The 15,330-nt window shown below is 45.3% G+C and overlaps 1 protein-coding gene across 6 annotated transcripts in view; it reads left to right on the forward strand.

Annotated features, from left to right (window-relative positions):
* The window catches only part of LOC122740281 (voltage-dependent N-type calcium channel subunit alpha-1B-like), a 225,947-nt gene that overhangs the window by 21,311 nt on the left and 189,306 nt on the right, over positions 1–15,330 (forward strand). For all 6 annotated transcript variants that reach the window (XM_043982276.1, XM_043982270.1, XM_043982274.1 and 3 more), the window contains exons 3-5: positions 338–490; positions 2,758–2,953; positions 12,591–12,694. In XM_043982276.1, coding sequence (XP_043838211.1) covers positions 2,924–2,953; positions 12,591–12,694 — 134 coding nt within the window. In that variant the 5' untranslated portion in view covers positions 338–490; positions 2,758–2,923. The remainder of the gene's footprint in view (positions 1–337; positions 491–2,757; positions 2,954–12,590; positions 12,695–15,330) is intronic.

Consider the following 15,330-nt stretch of genomic DNA (forward strand, 5'->3'; position numbering starts at 1 on the left):
CTTCTTCCTGGTTTTAAGTCCATCATTCTATCACTTCATTATAATGCCTCTTTTTTTTTAACACAAGGGAGGAAATGATGATGGTAACAATAATAATACACAGTGGATAGTCAGAAAGACCTGAGTTCAAATCTAGCCTCAGATGTTGACTACTTGTATAACCCTTGGCAAATTGCTTAACCTTTGTCTTCCTCAATTTAAAAGTTTATATATATATATATATATACACACACATACATACACACACACACATATTCCTTTGCACCAGAGGAAGAGGGTGGCTGGGTGTTGGAGGGTGCACTGGTCTAGGCTGAAGCCTTTGTCTTTTTTCCTCCAGGTCTTCAGGTTGTTCTCAAGTCCATCATGAAAGCAATGGTGCCTCTGCTGCAGATTGGCCTCCTCCTCTTCTTTGCCATAGTCATGTTTGCCATCATTGGACTTGAGTTTTACATGGGCAAGTTCCACAAAGCCTGCTTCCCCAATATCACAGGTGAGGGGCCAAAGGCCAGGACCCATTCCCACATTTTTGCAGCTCCAGATCTTCCTCAGTTAGTTGAAGGTAAAGGGCTAGAATGTGCTTCAATGACTGGCTGTGGACATGCTGGTTATATTGGGTTTATTTTTTGAGACTCAGCCTCCTTGTCTCACCCAAGATGGATGTGTGGCCACCTCTTGGAGAGCAGTGAGAACTCTGAGCCACTCTGTTTCCAACACAGGCCTCCTTAAGCAGTGTGGTGGCTGGTCTCCTGCTCCTGGTGGCTCACTATATTGGTGCCAGACCTGGTGAGGACACTTGATCATCTGCTGTAGCCCCAAACTCTCCAATGCAAGGAATCCACCAGCCTCATTCTTCCCAAGAGGAATTATTACAGCCCCCACCACTCCTATAACATGCTGCTTTGTGTTAACATCTGAAAAGTCCTTAGATCCTAGGATTTTTAGAGTTGCAAATTACCTCAGAGATGGACGGTTCCATCACTGGCCATCCCTTCTTCTGTATCTGGACTACTGCCTCTGAACAGCCCCTAAGGGAGGTCAACAATTGTGCTGGCCCCTGTCCCAAAGGGTCCTTCCTAGCCTGGGGTATGACCTCTAGAGAGCATTTAAGCTCCTCCTTTGACAGATGAAACTGAGGCCCAGAGAGCAGAAGTAGCCAACCCAAGGACACACAGCAAGCAAGTAGTAGTGCCACTATTTAAACTCACATCTTTTGACTTGAAAGATCCAGTGGCCAGAGAGCTCCCACATGCTCTCTGGAGAGATGAATGGGGCTCTGCATGCCCAGGATGTGAGCGTGGGTCTAGTCAGGCTCTGTGGACCAAGTCCAGGAGATACCCATAAGTATTCGGGTGACTGATTGTAAGGAGAAATATTTCTCCCTGAAGCTCAGGTGAATGTACCTGGAGTCTAGGCAGAAAAAAGACCTTGTTCCTCTAGGGCCCCAGAGGAGGGCAAAAAGCATAAACTCAGCACTATACTGGAGGGTAGTCCTGGAAAGAAGAAAGGACATAACCCTCATTTTTAGGCCTAAAGAAGGAACCTGTGACCAAGAGGGGTCTGGAAAACTATTGGGCTAGGGAGTCATGGCCATTGAGTGGAGAGAGTATTGACTCTGGAGTATGAAGACCTGGATCAAATCCCACTTCTGACACCTTTGTGACTCTGGGCAAATCACTTAATCTCTCTGGGCCTCAGTTTCTTCATCTGTAAATGAGGGGAAAGACAACTGATGGACTCAGAGTGCAGACTGAAACATGTTTTTTTTCTTTTTACTTTTCTTGCTATTTTCTGTCCCTCAGGACATGGCTAATGTGGCAATTTGTTTTGCACATCTATATACATTTTATATGTATACCATTACATACATTTTTTTTTGTAGGGCAATGAGGGTTAAGTGACTTGCCCAGGGTCACACAGCTAGTTAAGCGTCAAGTGTCTGAGGCTGAATTTGAACTCATGTCCTCCTGAATCCAAGGCCAGTGCTTTATCCACTGTGCCACCTACCTGCCCCCATTTTTTCCTTTTTTTCATACATTTTCAATATTTTAAATTTTTCTTGCCTTCTCAATGTGTGGGGGAAGGGGAGAGAGGAGGAAGAAAATTTGGAACTGAAAATAAAAGTCAATTAAAAAAATAAGAAATAGAAAACAAGAGGGTAGGTGATAACTAATATCAGAGCTTTCAAAATAAAGTACTAATGGCAAACTTAAAAAATGAGGGAATTGGTCTAAATTGTCTCTGAGGGTCTTCTAGATCTATGAACTTGTGATCTTAAATTCTAGAGCTATGTAAAATTCATTTTCAGAGGTCCTGGTAGAAGGGGTAAAAGCTCCTAGGGCCATGGTTTATGGTAGAAGGCTCTGAATTCCCCTAAAGGATGGCAGCAGGACCTATCTGGGAGCTGCTTTGGGGGACTGGCTCCTACCCCATACACATTTCTCTTCTGGCCCTGGGTCAGTCTCTGGGATTTTAGCACTGGCAAGGGTACCCACAGCTTCACCTGACATCTTGTTTGCCAAAAGCTCAATTATCTGGTCATCCCATCCTGTGTATCTGGACTATTGACTCTCAACAGCCCCAATGGGAGGTCAAAGAGTGTTCTGGCTCCTGCTTCTAAGGAGGAGCCACAGTCCTGGGTTCCCCTGCCAGCCTGGAATCTGGATGACTAGGTCTCTAGGCCCTGTGGGTACCCAAGGGCCAGGAAGTGTCTAGTACAGCTTTTGCTCAGTGTCTACATTTCTGTTGTCCTCACATTAGACTCAGACGTAGAACCTGCAGGAGACTTCCCCTGCGGCCTTGACGCCTCTGCCCGACAGTGTGAGAGTGGCTACATCTGCCGAGAGTACTGGTGTGGACCCAACTTTGGCATTACCAACTTTGACAACATCCTGTTGCAATCCTGACTGTGTTCCAATGTATCACAATGGAGGGCTGGACAGATATCCTCTACAATGTAAGTCAGAGCTCTAGCCCTGGGAACTGGGGGCTGCAAAAGGGGAGGCTGGGGCATTAGGAAGATGATGCAGCCTGTGATTCTTCCAGTCCTCTTTACAATTCAGTTTTCCATTCTTTATGCCTCAAAGCTGATCCTCCCTCAATGATGCCAGGGGTGAGAGCCTTCAGATATCATCAATCTTTCCCAGTAGCCTAATTGTACCCATTACCATAAGGGAAGAAAGAAACATTCCCTCATGTGGTCTTTTGGCAAGGTCACTACTATGACAGGAAGATCATATACTCTCACTCATCCTCTGTTCCTCCATCTCAGGGGGAATAGGTTCAATCCATGTGGCCTATTCTGCGACAGGATGTCCAAAGACACTTACTCATCCATGATTCCAGGGTCTTGCCTCTGGGAGAAATAGACTTGATTCATGAGCTCTCCACTGTGGGAGGAAGTTAAGTGTTGCTTCCTCATCCCTGGTTCCTGAGCACAGGCCATCTGTATGAACAAGAAAGACTCCATTTCAGGGCATTTGTCCAATGGTGCCACAATGATTTCCAAGTAAAAGCCTGTGGGCTGATGAATGTTGATCGGGTAGGGGTGTGTTTCCAGAGAGGTATGAGAAGAATGGAAGCTTCTGGGGCATTAGATTGGACCAGGTGACCTCTCTCTTCCCTTCCAGCTCTTCAATTCAGAGGGAGTATTTAGGGGCTTACAGAGTCAGAGATTGTCAGGAAAGAATTCTAGAGGTCATATGGTCAAATATCTTCACTTTCCAGATGAGGAAACCAAGGAAATGATTTACCCAAGAGCACAAAACTTGTTAGTGATAGAGCTTGGCAATGGACCCAGTTCTTCTGATCCCTAGTCTTGTCTTTAAGACTTGGAAGGGATCTCAACAATCATCGAGCATAACACATACCTGAAAAGAATCTCAATCATAACATACCTGGACAGCCCTTGCTTGAAGAATTTCAATGAGGGGAAATTCACCTCTTCCTGAGGCAATACATTCCCCTTTTAGATAGTTCTAATTGTTAGGAAATTTTTGTCTGACGTCAAGCCTAAATTAGCCTTTTTTTTTTTTGCAACTCCCCCCTATTACTACCAGTTTTCCTCTCTGAGACCAAACTTAACAAGTATAATCCCTCTTCCATATGATAACCTTTCAAATACTTGAATATTTGAACAGAGTGGGACACATTAGGTACCTGTTGCCTTGGGCACCTGATGCATCGTTGCCTATCCTGTTGGAGACCTGTTGCCTTAGGCACCTGTTGTTTCATTGGGAAGTATATAGGACAAATAGTTCATGACTTGAGTTGGAAGGGACATTGGACATTATTTAGCCCAGCACCCACATTTTATAGAGGGTATCACATTCAGGCATATTCTCCTTGAGTGTTTTCTTTGGTCTAAATATTACAAGTTCCATGTTCCTTCTTGGAGGGGACCTTGGACATTATTTAGCCCCACACTCATAATTTATGAAAGGTGTCACGTTAAGGTATGTTCCCTGGGAGTCTTTTCTTCTCTGGTCTAAATATTCCCAATTCCATGTTCCTTCTATGTTTCTGTCCCAGAATTCCCTGCTCCAGGGGGGTGTAAAGAGGCCTAAAGGCCATGACCTGGAAGACCTAGACCGCTCGCATGTTTTGTTCTCTTTAATCAGTCACACTCCAGAGCTATTGGGACTATCTCCCTTCACTCTCAGATGAGGCCACTAGCCCTTCCCCAGCAGCTAGTTCTCTGGATTCATGCAGGCTAAAAACCCCTATCTAGGATAAAAACCTTTTTCCCCTTTGGCTTATCTAAAAAAAGACTGTCAACTAAAGGAAATAAGTTAAAATAAACAAATTTCTAGAAAATTGACAATTGATACAGAGACTAAGTGATGAGAAAGAGGAGAAATTAGCTTGGCCTGGGGTAGTCATGGAAGGCAACCTAAAAGAGTTGAAGTATCAATCTCTATCAATCAGCCAATCAATGTGCATTTATTAATCTTTTACTGTGTGCCAGGCATTAAGCACTAGGAATACAAAGATCGAAGTGACTTGAGAGCCTACATTTTAATGGAGAAGACATGTACATACATAATGTAAATGTATACATGGTGTATACACAACAATTACAAAGTATCCTGAGGTGGAGTAAACTAGCTTCTGGCTTTGTGTCAAAGGTAGTGCTTAAGCTGAGTACTAAAAGAACCCAATGATTACAAGAGCTGAAGGTGGAGTGATTTCAGGCATGGAGAAAAGCAAATGAAGGCACAGAAGAAGGAAGTAGAGTATTGTGTGTGTTTAATAGTTAGTATGATAGTATGACTACATCACAGAATACAAGGAGGGAAGTTAATATGTAAGAAGACTGAAAATCTAAGAAGGGCCAGGTTGTGAAGAGATTTAAATGTCAAACAGAGGAGTTTATATTTGATCTCAGAGGTATTAGGAAGCTATAGTTGTTTTTAGATCCAGGGCAGGGTGTGTGTGTGTGTGTGTGTGTCTGTGTCTGTGTATGTGTGTGTACACACATGCACCGATGCATGTCTGAATGTGTGACATGATCAGACCCTTACGTTAGAAAGATCACTTTGACAGCCGTGTGGTAGAGAGACGAATGGAGGCTGTTTCAGTAGTCTAAGCAAATATAAGGGCCTGAACTAGGGTGGTAACCATTACAGTAGAGGGGATGGGGCATAAATGAGAGATGTTGTAGAAATAGAAATGACAAGATGCAATAGGTTAGATACATGGGGTGAGGAGTTGAGGATTACACTGAAGTTGGGAACCTGAAAAGGATGCGGTCCCCTCAATAGTGCTAAGGATATTTGGAAAAGGGGTAGATTTTGGGGAAAAGAGAATGAGTTCTCTTTTGGACATGTTGAGTTTGAGATGCTTTGGGGAAGCAGGAAGTGTCTAATGGGCAGATAGTGATAAAAATGGGGGCTCAGGAGAGAGATAAGGACTGGATATATAGATCTGAGAATCACTGACAAAGATGATAATTGAAGCTACAGGAGCCAACAATGTCACTGAAAGAAAGTGGAGAGAGAAAAGAAAAGAAGGCCAAGAACAGAGCCTTGGGGGTACACCCACAGTTAGTAGTCATGACACGGATGATGAGTCAGCAAGGGAGACCGAGAAAGAACAGTCAGGGTAGAAGGTAGTAAAGAACCAGGAGAGAGCAATATAAGGAAAACTCAGAGAGGAGAGAGTATCCAGAAGAGGGAGGTCAACAGTGTTAGATGCTTCAAAGAGGTCAAGAAAGATGAGGGTTGAGAATTGGCCATTAGATTTGGCAATTAAGAAATCGATGATAACTTTGGTAAGAATAAGTTCCAGTCAAGAGATAAGGTCAGAGAGTGAGAAGAGGTAAAATAGAGGCCCTTAGTGCAGTTGGCTTTTTCAATAATTTTGATTGAGAAAAGAAGGAAAGATATGGGATGATAGTAAGAATGGTAGACTCTAATGAGGTTGTTGTTGTTTGGAGATGGGAGCCAATTGAGCGTGTTTGTGGGCAGCAGAGAAGGAACCAGCAGGTAGTGAGACCAAAGATTAAAGAAACAGGAGGAATAATAGAGGACGGTCTTCTGGAGATGATGGGAGGGGATGGGATGAAAGGAAAGGCCTTGGTGAGAAGAAAGGCCACACCTTCATCAGAGACTAAAGGAGGAAATGGTGAGGAATGATGTCAAGGAGTTGTGAGATAAGAGGGAGAAGTTGGAGCTCTTTGCTAATAATATAATGGGTATAAAAGTGTGAGGCGAAGGTCTCAGCTATGAGGAGGGGAAGAGGGTACTATTGGAGGTTTGATGAGGGAGAAAGTTTGGAACAGACTTGGTGGAGAATGGGATAGAGAATAAATTAGGGAAGAAGAAAAATTTGATTCTTTGATTGCCATGTTGCTGTGAGGGCCAAGATGAGATAAGAAACCATAAACTGTAGTGAATCCAGGCAGCTTGGGTGTCAGACTTATTCCAGGTCTATTCAGTCATACATGAATTGGTTGATGGTAGGAGTTATCCAGCTCAGGGCTTTGGCAAACAGTGAACAGCAATAGGACTAGAAAGCAAGGGATTCAAAAGCAGAGGATAGTATAGAGTTAATTTGGTTCATCAAGGGGTTGAGATTGGGATGGGAGAAGGTTGTAGTTAGAGCTGGGATGATGGCCTGGGAAGATACTGAAGGGTGGAGAGATTTGAGGTAAGGCTAAGAACAAATATTGGTTGGGGAGTAGTAGGGCATCTGGAGAGATGGAATGACTGGGGGCTATGATTGGATAAAGAAATTTCAGATTTCCTGATCATGGAATTGGAGCACATGTGCATGATGGTAAGATCCATGGCATGGCCAACTCATATGTAGATGGGGTGGGGTGAAAGAGAAGGTCAAGGGACTTGAGCAGATTGAGGAATGGGAAGAAGAGGGTATTTAATGATACGTCAATGTGTATGTTGAATATTAGTTTGATGACAAGAATTGGGATGGAGAAGGATACTGTAAACCAGGTTTTTAACTCATTAAGAATGGAGGAAGAATGTATTGGGAGTTGATAGATAATTACCACCATAAACTGGTTTGGGAGATAAATTTGGCTAGAGTGAACCTCAAAGGAGAAAAGGTTGCTGTGTGATGGTGGTAGAGGGAGAGTCTGCAAGTGGCAGTGAGGTACTGGGAGTATTCTGACTCTGCCTTCAGAACCAGGAGGTATGAGAGAAGATGAAACCAGTATGGGAAAGAAACTTCCAGGAAGCAATGCCATCTAGTAGGAACCAAGTTGTAAGAATCAGAAAGATAAAAGGAAAATAAAAGCAACATGTCTAAAATAAAGGAAAGTTTGTTAATTATGGACAGATTTCTAGAGGGCACAGTGGCAAGGGTAGGCTGATATGGAGATATTAAGGGACCAATGTTGAGGTCCTAGGGGATGAGGGAAAAGGCAGGAGGGCCTATAGCAGGGGGTGGGTGGTTCTCTCTGATAGTCTGGGACTCAGCATCACAGAGATGGGGAGAGTAAGAACTTTCTAACCATTGGGGAATGAGACCAGGCAGAATGTCACTGGATGAGAGGAGTTCCTCTGATGAAGGTAAGTGAGTAGGATGTTTTCCATCTGGTTTCACTTCATGGTTTCCATGTTTTGATGCCAAGAGTAGCAACCTATTGGTGTGGGCCTTGGGAAGGGCACGTGCTCCCCTGATGGCAGGCACAGCAACAGTCTGAGACAGGCAAGCCCAGTGGTGTGGGCATGAGTGGGTTCTTTCTTTCTTTCTTTCTGGGATAACTGCTTCTGCTGCTTCCCAAGAAGCATCTCCTGGTCTCCCACTCTTTCTGCCTGGTCCTCCCCCACACCCTTACCCCTACCATATGCTACCTCCACTAGGGTCGCTCTGGAACTGGGAGCTGGGTGGGCTATGTGTTACTGGAGCCCTCTTGTCCTATTCTTAGTTCCCTTATTTTCAGCCATTCCCAGAATTTTCAAGATTAGTATCTGATGTATTGGGTACTTGAGCTCCCGAGAGACTGTCTCAGGAAATCTAGGGGATAACGAAGCTTCTCCCCTACCCCCATCACTTCTAGCCCCCTTCTGCTGACACACTGTGTTGGGGATCTATATAAGGGAGAGAGGGAGTAGCTGTGCTGTCAAGGTAATAGATACTTCCTCTGAGAATTCCTTCTGGCTTAGTATTGACATAAAACTCACCTCAGACTTCTGAAGTTATTGCTTTTCTCACCAAGGATGGGTCCAGAGTGGACTATGGCCCTTTCCAGAGTACCTGGACTAGGCTAAGAAAGCATTAGAATCCATACTGCTTGAGGACCCTGACTATTTTGGGCTGTGACAAGGACACGGGTGTGGCTTTGCAAAGAAATTCAGGTTTCTACCTTGCCCTTCCCCAGAGCTCTGGTTAAATTCTTGTGGTATCAATCTGAACCCTGTTAGAGCCATATAGCCCAAGCTACACCAAGGAGGAAGGTAAGGTTGTGACAAACTTCCAGAAGACAGCATGGTGGCCCATTGTTTCACATCTACTTCCCTGGGGAAAACTGCTTCCTCACTGTCACCTGCAAAAAGGGAGAAACCCCTTCAACTGTTGGTGAAACTAGGAACCAGGTCCCTAGTGCCCTAGTCCAGTAGCATATAAACACCTAGCCAGGTATGTTGGGGCAAAAATCCCAGCTACTGTGGAGGTTAAGGCTGGCGGTTCTCTTAAACTTGGGAGTTCTGAGATGCAGTGGGCTATACTAGCATCTGAACTAAGTCTGGCATCGAAACGGTGAGCCGTTCTCAGGTTGTCTAAGGAGGGGAAACTTGCCTAGGTCAGAACGGAATGGTCAAAGGTCAGTACCTATTAGTGGTGGGATCAGGCCTATGAGTAGCTCCTAGCACTTCCAGCCTGGATGGGAAAGGGAGAGAGAACCCAGGCTTCAAAATTTAAAAGAAAAGGTTATAAACTCCTTGATGGCAGGGATTATTTGATTTTTGTCTTCATATGCCCAGTGCTGAGCATGGTGCCTTATATATAGTAGGTGATTAATAAATGGTTGCTGAATTGTGTGTTCCTGGGACCAGTATGCTAACATTAGCAGCCTCTGCACCTCTCAGCTCCCTCTCCCCATCCTTCCTCATCTCTGACTAGGTTTTTTCTGCTATAGGAGCAGAGCTTAATGGTTGGGGGAGGGGGAAGGAGGAGTAGGGAGGGGAGGCCAGGTGCCTATATTCTCTTTATGAATGCAGAGTTAGGGGCTTCTAGCTCTATGGGGGAGAAAAATTACAAAGCCACCAGCAGCTCCTCCATGCCCCTGTGTGATCTTGAGCAAATCCTGGGCCTTCCTAGATCTGCCAGTTCCTTTTCACAAAATAACTACCAATTCCTAGACCTTTTTCTGAGAGACTGCAGGGATATACTAGGTTAAGGCTTGAGAAGGAAGGAAGGAAGGAGGGAAGGGAAGGAGGAAAGGAGGGAGGGAGGGAGGATGGAGGAGCTATATAGTATACCTCTGGGCAAGAAACTGTCTAGGTTGGGGTGAGGGAATGGGGTATCCTTACAAAAGAGGTATAATGTATTTACTGGTTTTTATCTTAAGAAGGTACATTTACCATAGAAGTCTCACATCTGGGCATAGAGGTCTGACCTATTCCGACTGCTCCCCAGTGTTCACCCTCATGAACCTAGCCGGTCAAGGCAGGGCTTCAGGGCTGTGTGGGTGGTATAGCAAAAGGGAAGGCCTTGGAGGAGAGCCCAAGTGGGCACTGCTCAATCCCTCACACCATCCACCTGACTCTGCCCTCACACCCTCAAGGGTTTTGCTAAGCTCAGCTGCACAAGCAAACAGCCTAATTGGGGAGTTATGTTGCCTGAAAGACTGTGATGCATTAGGTGCCAATGCATTCGATACCTGTTGCAATGGGAGCCTGTTGCACCGGACACCTGTTGCATTGTGAACTGTATGGAGTATAATAGGTCAAATGGTTTGTGCAATTTTAGAATCATAGGGTTTATAGCTAGAGGAGGAAACTGAGGCTCCCAGAGGTGATGATTTGCTCCACATAACACAAGCAGTAAGTAATAGTGTGTGGTCAGAGCCATGCATTGTTATATATTGACCCTTTAAATCTACCCATCTGCTAGTGACATTTTGAACCTGTCCCAGGAAAAGGGTGATCCTTGCTCTGAATTCTATATCGTTGTTGTGAGGGTAGCCACTTTAAGGACCTTGATGTCACATCCCCTGGAGAGACAGCTATGAAATGTTAAGCCCAAATCAGATGCTGGGCAGGTCTAATTTAGAGATCGTGCCTTTCATGTGGAATGATCTAATGACAGGATCTGGCAAGAAAAAGGCATCGCGTGCCTGGCGGAGGGAACAGACAGCCGGGGACAAAAGCTGTAATGAGGATCTTGGCTGTCCTCTCCCTGCAGCCACCAAAGGAACCAATTTCCACAAAGAAACTTTAACAAAAGACAGCCCCTAAAAATAGCCAGTGAAGTCTGTGATGGCCCCACCCCCAGCATAGAACTTGACAAGCAGGCTCTGAGCACATTCCTGCCTTAGGTGCTCAAGCCTTGCAGTTCCCAAACCCCACAGGGCTCCAGGAAGTATGTGTCTGTGTATGTGTAGGGGGAGGAGAAGCAGGGAGATCAGCTCTGAGCTGTGAAACAAGCCAGGTAGCTGGGCCAGGATCAGAGGCCCAGGCCAGACTAGGCTTGGCTAGGGCAAAGTGGTGACTATGATTCCTGAGAGAGAAGTTGAGGACAGAATCAAGAGGCATCTGACCTAATTAGGGAAAAGAGATTGTTTTGAGTTTGACAGTTTAGGGGCCAGGGTCATTATGTGAGACCAAGCTAGATGGCCCAGCAGGAGCAGGGTCCTAGTATACATAGAGAGGTCAAGGTTGGGGATTTGAACAAGAAATCAACAAGACATAGTTTGGATGGAAAACATCTGGATCTCAAGATCGAAAATGGGTAGAGTGGGATAGAGTGCCAGGCCTGAAGTCAGGAAGACTCATCTTCCTGAGTTCAAATTTGACCTCAGATACTTACTAGCTGGGCAAGTCACTTAACCCTGTTTGCCTCAGTTCTTCTTCTGTAAAATGAACCAGAGAAGGAAATGGCTAAACCACTTCAGTATCTTTGCCAAGAAAACCCCAAATAGGGTTACAACTGAAACATGTGAACAACAAGGCCCATACAGCAACCAAACCACTGGGCTGACCAGGTAGGTGCTATCTGCTCTTTGCCTTTGTATTAAGTAGCTTCCCTGTCCCCACCTTCCTTTAATGTTCTCAGGGCCTTCACTGACCATCTCGGGTCCTATTGTCTAGACTGAAAAAGAGACAAAGAGAAATGGGAGTCTTGTGCTGGGCCCTAGGGCCATACATAGCTGCTGTGTACAAGATGTTGGCAGGCAGGGCCCAAGCTGGGACAGTTGGGAGCTGTCCAAGGTCCTTACTCCTACCTTCATGTGGTAGCTAGGACTCAGACATACTGTTGGTCTCTCCCTAATCAGTCATTTGTGGTGTAGACAAGGATTATTTTCATCATCCTTTACTCTGGTGTGGGACTCAGGAATGGGGTAAGCAGTTGGTCCCCCTGGGTGATAAAGAGATCTAGGGCAAGAGATGGAATAGAAGGGGAAGCATAAAAATGAGGTGAGCAGGAACTATATGGCTGAGGTATAGAAATGCTGAAAACCACCTGCCCTGCCCTCCATGAACTGGACCTGTCTGTCCAATCCTAAGTACAGGTAGGGTGTATAGCAGGGGAGAGGAGGCACAGGAGCAGGGTGAGCCAGCTGTCCTGCCCAGGGACAGGGGGACTTCTAGAATAGGGGTTCTTGACTTGGGATCTGTGAACTTTTAAAACAATTTTGATAATTGTTTGATAATTTTAGTTTGCGCATTTAAAACCATTATTTTGAGAAGCGCTTCACCATAGGCTTCACCAGACTGTCAAAGGGCTCCAGGACACCAAAAAGGGTAGGAACCCCCTTCTCTGGAGAGTGTGTGTGAGGACGTCTGAGTGAGAGAGAGAGAGTGAGAGAGAGAGTGTGTGTGTGTGTGTGTGTGTGTTTCATAGTTTGGGAAAGAGTGTCTAGAGGCTACTCCATCTCCAATTTCTTATTCCTTTCCTGTTACTTCTAGACTAATGATGCAGCAGGAAATACCTGGAACTGGCTTTATTTCATCCCTCTCATCATCATTGGATCTTTCTTCATGCTCAACCTGGTTCTGGGAGTGCTTTCAGGGTAAGATGGGAAACTGTTACCTCATGTCCCAAGAGACTCTCTGGGTAAGATGGGACCATGTAAGGTCAGGAAGTTGGGGGCTCAAGGGAAACTTGGAATCAGGCAGGATACACAGATGTCACATTAGTGCCTGAGGTTCTAACACCAGCCCTATGATTTGCAAAGTGCCTGAGACATCTAAAAGCTTTTAAATCTGACAGCCTTGAAGGAGGATGGGGTTCCCCAGACCCCTCCTTAACTCCTTCCTCCCCAGGCTGAGCTTGGAAGGAGGCCTGAAAAGAGGCAACTGCAGGCCCCACAGTGGCCTGGATTCGCATCCCTGGAGGCCTCTGTGCTGTTCATTCAGGCGCTGCAGGGCTCATGTCATACGTTAATATTTAATAATGAATTAATATTTAATGCCTTGCACCGGGAACTGTGATTTCACAGTCTCAGTGGAGACTAGACCCACGCAGTAAGAACTCTTAGCTCCCTCCTCTGCCCTCCCTTATCCTTTCCCCCCTTTCCTTCCCCTCCTTCCCTTTCCCTTGGCTTCAAACAGGTTCTTGGCTCCATTGCTCTTCCCCTCTGTTCTTCAGAACCATGGAGCCCCCAACTATTCCTTCCTGTTTTCTAGATTCACATGCACCCTCATTATTCCCCTATCTTTCAGATCTGTAATTCTCTGACCCTGGACCCTCCTCTCCTCTAGATGGATGGGGTAGCGATGGAGTTGAGGGCAATGGGGACAGTGAATGATGAAACCAGACCAGCTTCTCTAGATGCTGACCTGGAAAATACTAGCCTGACCATCAGATCCTCTCTTCTTTCTTTGGCTCCCCACCAACCCACCCTCGGAAGCTGGACCCATTTACAAGCTCCCAGCCTGGGTCCCTCTCCACTAGGGGTGGACAAGAACCAGGCTTGACCTTAGAGATTGGGCACATGGCCTGCTTTTATAGCCTGTGTGATCAGAGCACTGCCAAGTCTCCACTGTGTGCTGTGTAAATGGGGGCTTTGAGAGTGACAGGAGGGAGACACAGTGCCCAGTTTTATCTGAATGGAGTGTGCTCTTACTGCCCCCATAGCTTTGCTGACCATTCAGACTTTGTGACGGCACTGATGGTGCCTGGGCTGCCATCCACCCTTGCTGGCCAGACAAGTAGAAATACTCTTGCAGGAGTAGTTAGTGTTTAAAGCCCAGAAGGGTGGAGATATTGACTGTAGTAATTACCAGTTCTTCAGACCATTCCCTGCAGTGATTTGGGGGCCATTTCTGGGGTTATAATCTATCCCTAGGAAGATTGTCTTCCTTTGGGAAGCCTGAATCAGGGAGGTTTGAGGATGAGCCCTGAGCATTCACTTGGGTCTAGGTTAATTCATCTGATCATAGATAGGATCTTGTTTAAGCCCCACATTATACAGATGAGAAAACTGAAGTGCTGGAGAGAGGAAGTCATTTACCTAAGGTCTAAGTGGGAGATCCAGGATTCAAACCCAAGTTTTTTTGTTTTTGTTTTTGTTTTTGTTTTTGTTTTTTTGTGGGTCAATGAGGATTAAGCGACTTGCTCAGGGTCACACAACTGGTAAGTGTCAAGTGTCTGAGGCCGCATTTGAACTCAGGTCCTCCTGAATCTAGGGCTGGTACTTTATCCACTGCGCCACCTAGCTGCCCCTTAAACCCAGGTTTTTAAACTCCAAGTCTAATTGTCTCCCACCGCCCCAGTGGTTTATAACCAGTTCCCCTGTTTACCACGAAGCCCCACTTCCACCCCCTCAAGGGCTCAGCTCTCTCCCAGGAAGGGGCCAGAGTTTGCAGAATCAGGGCAAAAAGTACATGAGATTAAGTGTCTAAACCTTTGTTACCCCGAAGGGAAAACTGAGTCTTGGAGCAGGGCTAGGATTTGCCCCAGGTCTCCTAGAGCAGAACTTCTTCTTCTTCTTCTTTTTTAAATCATAAAAGTATTTTATTATTTTCTGGTTACAAGTAGAGATAGTTTGCAACACTTGTTTTTATAAGATTTCTAGTTTCAAATTGTTCTCCCTCCCTCCCCTTCCTCCCCCCTCCTCAAGACAGTAAGCAATCTGATATAGGTTATATATGTATAATCACATTAAACATATTTCTGCATTAGTCATGCTGTGAAAGAAGAATCAGAGAAAAACCTCAAAAAAGAAAAAAATAGAAATAGTATGGTTCAATTTACATCTAGATTCCACAGTTCTTTTTTTCTGGATTTGGAGAGCATTTTCATCATGAGTCCTTTGGAACTATCTTGGACCATTGTATTGCTGAGAAGAGTCAAGTCTATCACACTTGATCAACACACAATGTTGTTGATACTGTGTATAATATTCTCCTGGTTCTAGAGCAGAACTTCTTACACTTATTCTACCTGTGACCCCTTTTCACCCAAGAAATTTTTACAGGAACCTGGATATATAGGTATATAAAATAGGTATATATAACCTTTTACGGTGGCCAAATTTTTTGTGACCCCCACATTCAGTTACATGTCCCCACATGAGTTCACAGTTTAAGAAGCTTTGTCCTAGAGAGACTGAGGAAGCCAGATATTAGGAACTTCTCCCAGGGGCCCTTACCTCAGCCTCTGCCCACGGATACACAGTTGCTGTGTACATCTGGAGAGTGGCCA

The sequence above is a fragment of the Dromiciops gliroides genome, chromosome 2 (genome assembly GCF_019393635.1).
Source record: "Dromiciops gliroides isolate mDroGli1 chromosome 2, mDroGli1.pri, whole genome shotgun sequence".
Taxonomy (NCBI): Eukaryota; Metazoa; Chordata; class Mammalia; order Microbiotheria; family Microbiotheriidae; genus Dromiciops; species Dromiciops gliroides.